Genomic DNA, 15,042 nt, shown 5'->3' on the forward strand with positions numbered 1-15,042 from the left:
TTCTCCGCCACTGGAAAGGGCTGGCTGGGTGACGGGGTCATCTGCCCCTTGGGCCTGTCCCATAATGGTCTACCTTGGGCTGGGTCACGGGGCTACCTGAGCTGAGTCTCGCTCCCCCCCTCCCCCCCCCAGCTAAAAAATGCCAGCCAGCCCCTGCCCGCTGGTCACTGCAGAGTTAAACAAAACATAAAACCTATTAATAAAACACAGATTTAATAATGGGGTATAAAGACAAGGAATAACACCAGAAGATAAATGATTTATCCATACAATATTCCCTTAATAATGTCAATTTGGTTGTGTTATTGGGTAACTGCGCAATATTATGTAACTTTATAATATACTGTATAGGTCAGGGTTGGATTGACAATGGTGATGATGGGGCTGCAGCCCGAGGCTTCTCCACAAAAATAGGCCCAGGCCAGTCAGGAAGATAAGAAAACATATTTTTTTTGTGAGGGCACCTGTCGTGTGTCGTTGGCGGGGGATTCAGGGTGATGAGCGGTGTGGGGTGGTGATGAGGACCGCTGGTGGCTTCCTGGTTGCAGGGGACGGCCCCATCATTGGAGAGCAACAGGCAGCCAATCGCAGGGCTGAGTGGGGTGGGGGATGCGCCTACAGAGGCTGTGTGTGACTCGCCCTGTACCAACCTCCACCCAGTCCCAGACAGGTCAGCGGCGCTCAACACAACAGGTAGGAACAATTTATTTTTAACAGGGGATATGTGAGATAATATACATGTGTGATTGGTCTGTGTGTATTAGCATAGGGATCATATTTTTCCATGGAGATTATACCCTGGTGCCACCGGCAGGTAACTGTGTTTGACTATTTGCATTTTAATGTTTGCTCAGATGTATCAAAACTTGAAGAAAGAATAGTTATATATAATAAATCTTATTCATTCCCCTTTGGCCATTTGAGGTGTTAGAAGGTAAGATATGCCCTCTGTATTGTGTGACAAGGTCTGCTCTGCTCTAACAGACAATACACTGCAGGATACATCAATAAATATGTGTAATGTATAAAATAAAAATTTCTGTAAAATTCATTTATTATGATGTTATTAATGCATTTTTACAGCTGCTCCTGATTGCAAACACATGTTCTAGCTGCCTACACATGTTCTAGCTGCCTACACAGCAGTCATCACTAGTTATCGACACTTACACCCGACCTGTAGCTGGTGCAAGGGATACAACAGAAAAACAGGTGCCTTAGAGATGGCCAAAGCTTGAGTCTGACAATGCCGATTGCGCTCGAGCTTGGCGCGCCCTTACTGTACAGTGACTACGTGCTTACGCCCATTTCCATCCCCGTTTTTCCCCTGAAATTATAGTCTGTAGTAGAGTCCTTTGCGCTCGAAGATGAATTGGACGTTCCTACAGTCTCTGGCGCATGGTTTGTTTCTGAGCATGTGCAGAACGTTTATGCGCAAAATACGACACATTTCGGAATTTACGTTTCTTAATGAATCAGACCCTTTGTGTCCATCTTATAGAATAATATCTGACATTCGTAAGGTATTTTCAGGTTTGTATCTAACGAAGTTATAACTTCATTGTACCTAACTTAAATATTTGTCTCTCTCACTAACTGCCCAAATGTGAGGAGGCCTCAAAGGTCTCTCTTTAACTACTACCACAAACTGCCCCCAGCCGCGATTTGTCTATTGGAGACATGAGCCACACCAAAATCATCATCATCGCTCCACATATCACTTGTCACCTTCCCCATCCTATAGACCTTGACATGTACAAACCCCACCACAGAGCTGAATGATTTGACACCATTGTTTCAAAGCTCTAAAGGTACCGATGTAGAAATATAAGATAATCAGATACCAAAGGATTTTGCAGTCAGAGAAATAGAGGACTTCAGTTGTGTCTCTCTTCATTGATGGTCAAATAAAGGTTTATTGAGTTTGCTGGGACTTGCAGTTCAGAAACATGGCCTATTACTGATACAAAGTTACTAATTGAAGACTGTGAGAAAAGTCTTGTGTCCTACTTAAAGAAAGAAATAGCTTATTGGGCTAGTATCCTGGTTCTTTACTTGCAGTGATAGAGAGGCTCTGGTTTGAATCCCATCTGGTATCACATTAATACATTGAATATTGCAGCAGATGATTGAAAACATTGAGAAAGTATAAGGTAGCTCACATGACTAGTAGTGAGGGGCCCATGGACAGTAATAGTAGAGGTCCTGCTTTGAATTCCAAGTGACTTCCTTTTTAGCACATTTCATGTTGCAACAGGCTTGATGAAGTCCATGAGAAAAGTCTCTGCATATCCGTAACATATGTTCTAGCTTGGTGGCCAAGTACATGGGTGGTCTATTTATGGATCCCTGTGTTTGAATTCCCAACCAGGTAACATTTACTAACTTTTATTAAAAGCTACGACAGGCTTAATGAAGTTCATAAGAAAAGTCTCTCCATATCTGTATCAAATGTTCCAGCTTGGTGGCTCGGTCAATAGGAAACTTGTTTATGGTGTGTATTGATCCCTGTGTTTGAATCCCCAACCAGGTAACATTTACTGCTCCTTTGGTTTTGCTCCAGGCCCATTGATGACATTGATAGAAGTCTTACTGCAGCACCCATCATGTATTGGCTTGGTGGCCCAGTAGATAGAAGATCTGTTTATGATGTATATAGATCACTGTGTTTGACTCCCCAGCCAGGTAACATTTATAGCTTCTTTGATTTTGTTCCAAGCCCCTGGATGACATTGATAGAAGTCTCACTGCAGCACCCATCATGTATTGGCTTGGTGGCCCAGTAGATAGAACATCTGTTTATGATGTATATGGATCCCTGTGTTTGACTCCCCAGCCAGGTAACATTTATAGCTTCTTTGATTTTGTTCCAAGCCCCTGGATGACATTGATAAAAGACCCACTGCTGCCCACCATCATGTACTGGCTCGGATGGCTTGGTAGATAGAAGATCTGTTTATGGTCTATATGAATCCCTGTGTTTGAATCCCCAGCCAGGTAACATTTATAGCTTCTTTGATTTTGGTCTAGGCCCATTGATGACATTGATAAAAGACCCACTGATGCTGTCCATCTTGTACTGGCTTCGGTGGCTCAGGTGATTAGTAGCCAGATTGCTGACTGTGATGTTGGAAGGTCCTGGTTTGACTCCCCAGACAGGCTTGATGGTTTCTATGTCATCATCTTGCTCAGTGGGTTCTCTCCTTGTATGTGATGATGGGTTAAATTGTTTGTCCTGCATTATTAAATAAACATGGCTGTGGGGTTTTAGAAAATTTTTTACAGCTACTTTATAAAAATACTACACTTTTCTTACATTATTAACTTGCCACTACTCTTCTCTCACTAGACTACACTTTTCTCAATATTGATGGGAACTCTTCTGTCCAATGAGCACTTTACTACTTGCCCACTAACTTATATGACTAAAGACTATCTTTCATAAAGACTCCTCAATGTCATGAGTCAGACAAGTCCACAAGACAAAGACAAAGACATATATATATATTGACATTGACATTATACATATTGACATTATACATATTGACATTATACATATTGACATTACCTAGATCTAACTCATCTGAGCCAACATCATCATTTATATAGCATCCCTATTTCCACAGCACTGCACAGACAACACACATCAGATCCTAACTGGCACACACTCTACACAGATAAGGCCCTATTCAGGAACTGAACTCATGGCCCCATCACTGTGGGGCAGATGTGCTAACCACTTAGCCACCATGCTGCCCACATATTGTGTAAGAAAATACGGAAACTTATCTCAATGTCTTCAACAAGTCTGGTGTAAAATCCAAGGTACAAAAGCTACAGCTGTTTGTGAAGTTGAACTAAGACCTCTACCATCAAACAAGTTGGTTACTAGTCCTCTGAGCCAAGGTTTCCTCTGTGTCATAATTCATCCTGGTGCATCAGGAAAGATAGCTGAAAGAAACCTGTCTTGGGGTTCAAACCTGAGACACCACCATTAGCTGCAAACAGAGAACCTGGACACAAGTCAACAGAGCCAGCTTGTTTGCTAGATATGAAGGCAGATTATGGTCAATGTCATCAACCAGCCTGGACCAACATCCAAGGTACTAACAGAATGCTGTCTGGGGGAACATAAACCAGGACTTCAACATCTATGTTAGTAGAGATGTTGACCCAGCACAGTATATTTAGGAGGTAAGAATTTTCTAAATGTCACCAAACATGTGAAAAGAGTTTCCTCAATACCATCAATGAGCCCAGCTTCTCAATGTCATCAGAGACTAGTGCAACATCCAAGATACTAAAAGGAAGTTTACCTGTAAAATCAAATCAGAGCCTCTACTACTGTCTGTGTATTCCAACTTGGGTAGAGTTAGTAGTTGGCCCAGTAGATAGACGGTCTGTTTATGGTGTATATGGATCCCTGTGTTCAACTCCCCAGCCAGGTAACTTTTATAGCTCCTTTGGTTTTGCTCCAGGCCCCTTGATGACATTGATAGAAGTCTCACTGCAGCACCCATCATGTACTGGCTTGGTGGCCCAGTAGATAGAAGATCTGTTTATGATGTATATGGATCCCTGTGTTTGACTCCCCAGCCAGGTAACATTTATAGCTTCTTTGATTTTGTTCCAAGCCCCTGGATGACATTGATAAAAGACCCACTGCTGCCCGCCATCATGTACTGGCTCGGATGGCTTGGTAGATAGAAGATCTGTTTATGGTCTATATGAATCCCTGTGTTTGAATCCCCAGCCAGGTAACATTTATAGCTTCTTTGATTTTGGTCTAGGCCCATTGATGACATTGATAAAAGACCCACTGATGCTATCCATCTTGTACTGGCTTGGGTGGCTCAGGTGATTAGTAGCCAGATTGCTGACTGTGATGTTGGAAGGTCCTGGTTTGACTCCCCAGACAGGCTTGATGGTTTCTATGTCATCATCCTGCTCAGTGGGTTCTCTCCTTGTAAGTGATGATGGGTTAAATTGTTTGTCCTGCATTATTAAATAAACATGGCTGTGGGGTTTTAGAAATTTTTTTACAGCTACTTTATAAAAATACTACACTTTTCCTACATTATTAACTTGCCACTACTCTTCTCTCACTAGACTACACTTTTCTCAATATTGATGGGAACTCTTCTGTCCAATGAGCACTTTACTACTTGCCCACTAACTTATATGACTAAAGACTATCTTTCATAAAGACTCCTCAATGTCATGAGTCAGACAAGTCCACAAGACAAAGACAAAGACATATATATATTGACATTGACATTATACATATTGACATTATACATATTGACATTATACATATTGACATTACCTAGATCTAACTCATCTGAGCCAACATCATCATTTATATAGCATCCCTATTTCCACAGCACTGCACAGACAACACACATCAGATCCTAACTGGCACACACTCTACACAGATAAGGCCCTATTCAGGAACTGAACTCATGGCCCCATCACTGTGGGGCAGATGTGCTAACCACTTAGCCACCATGCTGCCCACGTATTGTGTAAGAAAATACGGAAACTTATCTCAATGTCTTCAACAAGTCAGGTGTAAAATCCAAGGTACAAAAGCTACAGCTGTTTGTGAAGTTGAACTAAGACCTCTACCATCAAACAAGTTGGTTACTAGTCCTCTGAGCCAAGGTTTCCTCTGTGTCATAATTCATCCTGGTGCATCAGGAAAGATAGCTGAAAGAAACCTGTCTTGGGGTTTGAACCTGAGAAACCACCATTAGCTGCAAACAGAGAACCTGGACACAAGTCAACAGAGCCAGCTTGTTTGCTAGATATGAAGGCAGATTATGGTCAATGTCATCAACCAGCCTGGACCAACATCCAAGGTACTAACAGAATGCTGTCTGGGGGAACATAAACCAGGACTTCAACATCTATGTTAGTAGAGATGTTGACCCAGCACAGTATATTTAGGAGGTAAGAATTTTCTAAATGTCACCAAGCATGTGAAAAGAGTTTCCTCAATACCATCAATGAGCCCAGCTTCTCAATGTCATCAGAGACTAGTGCAACATCCAAGATACTAAAAGGAAGTTTACCTGTAAAATCAAATCAGAGCCTCTACTACTGTCTGAGTATTCCAACTTGGGTAGAGTTAGTAGTTGGCCCAGTAGATAGAAGGTCTGTTTATGGTGTATATGGATCCCTGTGTTCAACTCCCCAGCCAGGTAACATTTATAGCTCCTTTGGTTTTGCTCCAGGCCCCTTGATGACATTGATAGAAGTCTCACTGCAGCACCCATCATGTACTCGCTTGGTGGCCTAATAGATATAAGATCTGTTTATGATGTATATGGATCCCTGTGTTTGACTCCCCAGCCAGGTAACATTTATAGCTTCTGTGTAAGCAAGCTTGGGGAGACTTTTCTCAATGTCTTCAACAAGCCAGGTGTAAAATTCAAGGTACAAAAGCTACAGCTGATTGTGTATTTGAAATAAGACTTCAAGCATCTCTGTAAGCAGAGAACCAGGTTACTAGTCCTCTGAGCCAGCTGAAACTTATGTAAGAAACTCCGCTCAGTGTCATAATTCATCCTGGTGCATCAGGCAAGGTAGTTAAAAGAAGACTGTCTGGGGGTTCAAACCAGCGATTTCACCATTAGCTGTGAGCAGAGAACCTGGACATCAGCCTACAGAGCCAGCTTGTTTACTCTGTTAACACACAGTCTGTTCTCAATGCCATCAATGAGCCTAGCTTCTCAATGTCATCAAAGACTAATGCAACATCTAAGATACTAAAAGTAAGGTTACCTGCAAAATCAAACCAGAGCCTCTACTACTGTGTATTCAAACCTGGACAGAGTTATCTTACTCCTTTCTGTTACTCAGCTAATAGCTCTCCAATCCCCAGCAGAGATACGGCTGTCTCAGGCACAGTTCACTGAGTTGAATATGGAGAACAAGGGTGCCCCAATTATACAGGACCAGCCCTTACAACAAGAGACAAATTTAACACCTTCCTCAAACAATGAAAATTTTTGCAGTTTGGCAGGGTGCATTATCCTGCTGAAAGAGGTCACTGCCATTAGGAATAACGTTGCCATGAAGGGGGTGTACTTGGTCTGGTTTCCCAGAAGAACATTGCCCAGAGCATCACACTGCCTCCGCCGGCTGCCTTCTTCCCATAGTGCATCCCGGTGCCATCTCTTCCCCAGGTAAATGACGCACACGCACCCGGCCGTCCACATGATGTAAAAGAAAGATGTGATTCATCAGACCAGGCCACCTTCTTCTATTGCTCCATGGTCCAGTTCTGGCGCTCACATGCCCATTGTAAGCACTTTCAGTGTTGGACAAGGGTCAGCATGGGCACTCTGACCGGTCTGCTGCTACGGGGCCCATATGCAGCGAGCTGCGATGCTCTGCGTGCTCTGACACTTTTCTATCACAGCCAGCAGTAACTTTCTTAGCACTAAGTTAGATGTGTTTCTCTTTTGTTATTTTTGGTTAAAACTGGAGGAGGGAAGAAGGGGAAGGTTTGGGGAGAGTGGGCTCAGATTCAGTATGAGACAATTTTTCAAAAGCTATTCTAACAAAAATTATTTTAAATATATAATGGGATGGCCTGAAATAGCTGTAAAACATCTAAGTAGAATGAGGCAGTTTATGTGTCATGAAGGATCCCGTCTTATACGATCATAAGGAGAACCCGGGAGTGAGTCAAAGACATATTTGCAAGACATATACTCATATATAAATAACTCTGACGAGTTACGGTTATGTCTCTGTGTGAGTGGAGGATAGCTGATGCCGCAGAGTCATGTAAGGGTGAGTGCTCACTTCTTGTTATAGCCACAGTGTGGCTAGGAGTAGGTGTGAGTGTGACCTCAGTACATTTAGTCAAATAGAATTTTCCTTTAAAATAAACACATCTGAAGGTCTGTGCTGCACAGAATAAGAGAGATATAAGTGTCTCTGCTGCAATAGACAATCCAATAATAAGCAGTCTATAGAACACAAGGTATATACCCACTATAAGATATCATTCACATGTATGAGTAAATGTATCTCTAAATTGATAATTTATAAATGCAGATTAAAAACATTGAGTTATCATGAAGGAAAAAGACCAATGTGTCCTTAAGCGGGAAGTCCAGCTAAAGTCCTTATTGTAGGTAGGTTGGGTTCCAAATCAGCAATGTTACTCAGATGTATTCCTCCAGTCTTAGGTGCCAAGTTGTAAGTTCCATATCACTGTGCCCTTACTGGGGTGATAAGCAGTGCGGGGTGGTGATGTGGACGGCTGGCAGCTGCCCTGATTACCAGGGGCCTGTCCTGTCATTGGAGAGCAACAGGCAGGCAATTGCTGCCTGTTGTTGAGTGGGGTGGGGGCTGTGCCTACAGAGGCTGTGTGTGACTCGTACTGTACTAATTTCTACCCAGTCCCAGAGGGAGGTCAGCGGCGCTCAACACAAAATTACCAACTTTTTCAATGTATATTATACCCTGATGCCACTGACAGGTAACTGTGTTTCTCTATTTGTACTTAGTCTACTTAGATGTATGAACACTTGAGGAAAGAATAGATATATATAACAAATTTTATACATTCCCCTTTGGCCATTTGAGGTGTTAGAAGGTATGAAAATGACCAACAGCTGATAATCACGCTCTCAAACATTAACTGCACAATCATATTTTGCTCTCTGTATTGGGTGGAGGTCTCATGGCTGCCCTTTGTATTGTGTGGCGGTGACAAGTTTGCCCTGTGTATTGTGTGGCAGTCACAAGGTTGCCCTCTGTATTGTGTGACGGTCACAAGGTTGCCCTCTGTATTGTGTGAAGGTCACAAGGTTGCCCTCTATATTGTGTGAAGGTCACAAGGGTGCTGTATTTTGTGTGGCGGTCACAAGGGTGCTGTGTATTGTGTGGCGGTCACAAGGATGTTGTGTATTGTGTGGCGGTCACAAGGGTGCTGTGTATTGTGTGGCAGACACAAGTGTGTTGTGTATTGTGTGGCAGTCACAGTGGTGCTGTGTATTGTGTGGCGGTCACAACGGTGCTGTGTATTGTGTGGCGGTCACAACGGTGCTGTGTGGTCTACTGCTGCTGTAGCACCTCCACTTCAAGGTAGGATGTGATGTGTATTCAGAGATGCTCTTCTGCACACCACCCAGGGTTAATTGAGTTACTGTGACCTTCCTGTCAGCTTGAACCACGCTGGCCGTTCTCTTCTGACGTCTCTCATTACAAAGGAGTTTCCACCCACTGAACTTTCGCTCTGGTGTTGAGCACCGTTCTCTGCAAACTGTGAGACTGTTGTGTGTAAAAATCCCAAGAGATCAGCAGTTTCTGAGGTAACAATCATTCCACAGTAACAGTCACTGAGATCACATTTCTTCTCCGTTCTGGTGTTTGGTCTGAACTATAATAGTAATATTTGACCATGTCTGCCAGGGGGGGGCTGCAAATTTTAGCCTGGGGGGGGGGGGCAAGACTCAACTCAGCAGCTTGTTAGCAACATTTGAAAGAAATATAAATGCATGTGGCCCAGTGACCCAGCACAAGGTAGCCCACTATGGGACCGGCCCTGGGGGCACTTGCCCCCCCTGCCCCCCAGCCCAGCCTGCCCCTGATGTCTGCATGCCTTTACGCACATGATTGGCTGATCAGATATTTGCATTAACTAGCAGGTGTTCAGATACCTAATAAAATGAACAGTGAATGTTTATATATTAGGATCAATATAGATACAGTGTATTTATGCAAATATTTACAAAGATTCAAGCATTTTTCATGTATGTTTCTGTTAAAGCACTTTATAAATAAAAATAAGCAACCATGTCTTCAATGGTCAATAACATAACATACCTTTACCTCTTAACTGTCCTGATTCCATCAGGATAGTCCTGATTTTAGGGACTATCCCGATCAGCCAGGAGCTTGTCCCGGCATGAGAGACAGCTGGGACTTATTTCCACTCTTCTCTTTACATGCATGATGTGTGATCCAGTTAGTGGTGCTCTCTTTATATAAGGGAGGATGGGAGGGAGATGTAGGTGGTTGGAGGGAAGTGCAAGCTATGCCCTCCATGGTGCTGGCCACGCCCACACAGCTGGCCACACCCACACATCACTGGCCACACCTCCGGTGGGACGGCACGTCTCACAATAGGACCTTTATAATTTTCAGCCCCGGGCCCATGTTATATTCTTCTTAATTGGTAATTCTATAAATGCTGTGGTGACTCTCTGTATTCTGCCTTTTCACTTAATACAGCCCAAACATGGACTCTCCCTTGTGCTATGGTATATGAGGATTTAAAACCCACATTTATATCACTAATCGCCATGTTTTAATATTGAAAATTTTACTTAAATAAATGTGTATATTATGAATGGTTTCTCCATACTCCTTTCTTGAATACACTATATAGAAGCCGGTATATTAAAGTCACCTGAAGGTGGAATTATCCTTTAAAGCTCTTGTCGTAAACCTAAATCGATTCACCGTCTCCCGTTTATCACTATACATCACAACCATTTCTGATCTGCACACACATTAAAAGTGGCCGAAATTCTCTGTAAAATATTTCCAGATTAGCTCATGTGGCGGCAGCATTTTGTGTGGTTTACGTTTGATCTTATTCTTCACACCAAGCAGTCTGGTCTGGTACCAAAAGGGCATCCCAGATTCCCAGTTGTCAGGGCATTGTCTGATGTGAAAGCACTTTCGAGGTCATGCTGATTGCAGCGTTGGCACTGCGGATGGCGAGGAGACAACAGCTGTTGGAAGAAGCTGGTTTAAAGGGGCACTGGTTTAAAAATCACGAATTACATGTATAGCAGTTGAATTGAGAGCGGAGGATAAATAGAAGCCATCGTCATTGGTAATGATTATTCCTATACTCTGCAGTGTGAGTGTTGTTGGTCACTTAGTCTATAAAATCAAACATAAGCCCGCACGTTGCCTGTTGTGCCACAAAATGTCTATTACAATTTAACTATGTAGATCAAAGATGAATTTTTTTTTAAATCGATTTAGAGGTGTGTAGTTCCATTTAACGATACTGACTACCCTGATAGCGACTACAACGACATGACAAATCTGAAGACTACTACCCCAAACTGGAAAAAAAAAAAAGAACTTACGATGACACAGATGAAGTGATGTGACAACCCAATGTGTTTCCGACTGAGGAAAATGACGTCACGTCAAAACGCGACTCCTCTTAAAGCGCCGATGGACAATCCCGGATGCCGTTCAACCAATGTAAGTAATATTTTACGGGTTAGGGTTAGGGTAACCTTACCTTTACAAGCCGGGTCCAGCTTGTAAACTCCTAACCCTAACCTTAACTCCTAACCCTAATCCCGCCGTATCTCTTGCTCCAGTTACAGGGCTAGTCTAAGTCTTGATCAGTAGTGATGACAGTCTCGTATGCATGCTATAACATGTGTTTGCAACCACGAGCAACTATAAAAATGTATTTTAGGCATTAACATTCTAATAAATGTATTCCATGAAAAAAAGAAACCTTTTTTTTTTTTTTTTTTTACTGTTTTAACATTAATGCCTTTATCATTATCAGGTAACAATAATGGAATAATTTTTTTCTCCCCTGTGTGTTCTTTGTATTATACGCATCCTGCTGTGTCCGGTAGACGACAAAGCCAAAATACGATCGTATAATACTGAACGCGGATTGCGCTCAGGATACGCGCCTTGGTGAATCAGGCACTACGTGCTTAACACCGCACAGACTGCATATTTGTATTGTAAGAATTGCAGCGCAGCTATGCAGCACATGTATTTTATATTTTTTCTCTTTCTAATTGGCTGACCTGGCAATGCTAACTCGAAACAGAATCCGCTCCTATTTCTGAAAATGAAATACATAAATCTGGAGCTTGAAGTGATATTAAGAAATCTATAATTTTGTTCATTTTTCCTTTACAATGCAGCGGGGGGATGTGGGATTAATGGTGTCATTGCCCAGAGCCTGGAGGTGAACCTGAGTGAACAATTGCAGCAACTAATGGAGGGAAAGGAGGATTCACACTTTTTAAATGATTATCAAAGGAGTTTCATTTTTAAATGATGGACATGTGCTTTGCACAATATCTATTTTATGGAATATTTTATCAACTAAAAACAGTATCCAGAAATTCCTAATAATTTTATGGATCACGTTATAAGACAGAAACGAGTGAATAATATTGATTTAGTATAGGGCCTGATCAGCCAATAGGCTGACCAGGCTGCAGCCTGGGGCGTTGGAGCCAGGGGGGCGCAGCGTCGCCGAGATGTATTTTTTTTATTTTTTTTGCAAATGTAGCTGGGGCCGGAGTCATCGGGACCGCCCCTGGTCTAAAGGAGCAGTCCCGACTATCACTATCACATGACAGGCAGTCTGGCAGCGATCGCTTCTAGCTGCCTGTCAGTGTGGCTGCGGGCGCTTCTTACTCTGGTCACGTGAGATCAGGACTTCCACATCTCACGTGACCAGAGTAAGAAGAGCCTGGGCCGCACTGACAGGCAGCTAGCAGCGATCGCTGCCAGACTGCCTGTCATACACAGCGCTGAAGAGAGGACTCCACAGCAGGTAAGTCCGTTCTAATGTCTCATGGGGGAGGGGCGGCATATGAGCAGGCTGAAGGGAGCAGGTGAGGTGGCTGAAGGGAGCAGGTGAGGTGGCTGAAGGGGGCAGGTGAGGTGGCTAAAGGGACAGATAAAGGGGGTTGAAGAAATTGCTTAGTGGGGCATTTACAAAATAGAGTAGCTGTGGAGGGGCATGATCTTTGTATTGTGTAGCGGTTATGAGGATAATCTCTATGGTCTCTAGGGTCACTAGAATACTGAATAATAGTCAGTTGGGCTGGTAAAGGTTTGTATTTTTTTTTTTATAGCTCTTTGACAACAATTTTCATATATTTTATTGCCTACATATGCCTGTGCTAGGGTTTTTGTTTATCTGGCCACAATGGACTGTTGTGTTTGAACTAAATGCCCTAATCATTCGGGGTTTGATAACATTTTGCATTGTAATACAATTGATGCATGTTTTCAAAACAGGACCTCGAATTTCCAGAATCCAGCTAGAAGACAACAAAGCTGCAAGAACAAGTGAGAGAGAGAAGAGCAAGAACTGGTAAGAGCAATTGCACAACCTGTCTAAATGTGAATGCTGGAGAATACTCCTGAATATTCAAATTCAAGAGTAGTGCTAAACGCCTATATTGGGGGAAGGATAGGGGAGGGGGTGCTGCTGCTGAAATAGCCTAGGGCGGCCGGGACCCTTAAGCGGGCCCTGAGTATACTTGTGATCTGTATCTGGCAATCAATATTATTTGTTGGTTTAAACTATAGTTGTCTGCTCTCCTAGAGACTCCCAAATTAGATGGAGACCCCCTGGACTTCTGAAGCAAGGTGGGCGGGGCCAGGTTCCAAACTGTGCCATGAAGCCTCACCCAGCCCAGTAAACACCTGTGTCAGCACACCCCTGCCTCTCTGTGTGTACCCAGGTGGGCAGGGCTTGTTAACAATATTGCCCCTACCAGTTTTTCTCTGCAAACTCAAGCCCCACCCACCTCAATTTTTCATGCCTTTGTGGATGTCACCTGAAGCAAGGTAGAAAAATTTTACACTTATTTAATAGAAACAACATTTTGTTGCAACTTTGTGCGTATGTGTGTGTGTGTGTGTGTGTGTGTGTGTGTTACTAATTTGTGCTTAATTATTTCTGTGCTATCACATTTATTTTACACACCTAATGTAACGGCTGCCCAATCAATGTTTTGTTACAAAAATAATTATTTTTGAACACAAAAATAAAAATAATACATTTAAAAAAGACATTTTTGGAGACAAATTGTATAGTTGAGAAACGACACCACATACTGCGCTATAGTCATGTGCTCCATCGCCATAACCACAAAATTTAATTGGATTTCCTGGTTACCTGTATCGGGGTGGATGGTGAAGGCGGGGAGGAAGCCTTCTCTGTGTACAATCCCGTATTTCACCTGTCCATTCACCCCAGTGTCAGCGTCTTTTGCCTCCATCCGAAGTACAAACGTTCCGGGGGGCTGGTTTTCCAGGACAGAGGTGTTCTTGCTGTAATCCGCACACTGTAAATAGATGATTACTGAATGGGGCAAAGACTAATAACATCAGTGAGGAGAGAAGTTTTACATCATGCAAGATGTGTTTATAAGATAAGGCGAGATGCTCATAATTAGCGCAGCTAAATGTCCTGAGTACTGGTGCAAAACCTGAGCTCTGCCACCGTCTCCTAACTACAACAACCAGTATGTCAGACAGCGCCAACTGTCCGGCATATCAGACAGCACCAACTGTCCGCCATATCAGACAGCGCCAACTGTCCGCCATATCAGACAGCGCCAACTGTCCGCCATATCAGACAGCGCCAACTGTCCGCCATATCAGACAGGCCCATTGATAAATATATACAGCCCCTGTGCCCAGAATTACTCTAACTCCCTTCATGTACTGCTACTGCCACCTGTAACCTACCACTAGGAAGTAATGGAAGGTGCAGTGGCATTTAGCTGCACTCTGTGCCACCATTGGCTACTGATGACTATGTTTTCTGGCTGTTGGAGTTTGTAGAAGGTAAAGTAACTGTGTGGTTAATGATAATGCACATGGCTAATAGCAGCTGCAATATCTGTACCACCTAAACACATTACAAAGATGTATGCTACATACCTGGCGTTCTACAACACGGGAAGGCATCCTGCCTCTGAGCTAATCCCAAACCTCCCAACTGTTGCTGTTTAGGGAGGACAGTACCAAGTGTACCGTACCCCCAGCCAGGACTGTTGTGAGTTATGCCTGCTACACGCACCCGTCACTGGTGCCCATGGCAATACAGGGGTGGTTTCAAGGCAGGGGCAGACGCCCCTGGGTGACATGGCATGACCCAATGTGATGCAGCCACATGTTCCACGTGGCGTGACACACTTATAATTTGGAGAGTTAACATGTTGGGAAGCTGCAGCCCTTCCATTCTCTAAGAATTAGTGGCACAGCTCAGTACTAGAA

The 15,042-nt window shown here is 43.3% G+C and overlaps 1 protein-coding gene across 1 annotated transcript in view; it reads right to left on the minus strand.

Annotated features, from left to right (window-relative positions):
• LOC142104529 (neural-cadherin-like) overlaps nucleotides 1–15,042 on the minus strand; it is a 90,648-nt gene that overhangs the window by 45,590 nt on the left and 30,016 nt on the right. The window contains exon 9 of the mRNA XM_075189249.1: nucleotides 13,937–14,105. Coding sequence (XP_075045350.1) covers nucleotides 13,937–14,105 — 169 coding nt within the window. The remainder of the gene's footprint in view (nucleotides 1–13,936; nucleotides 14,106–15,042) is intronic.

This window comes from Mixophyes fleayi, chromosome 10 (genome assembly GCF_038048845.1).
Source record: "Mixophyes fleayi isolate aMixFle1 chromosome 10, aMixFle1.hap1, whole genome shotgun sequence".
Classification (NCBI taxonomy): domain Eukaryota; kingdom Metazoa; phylum Chordata; class Amphibia; order Anura; family Limnodynastidae; genus Mixophyes; species Mixophyes fleayi.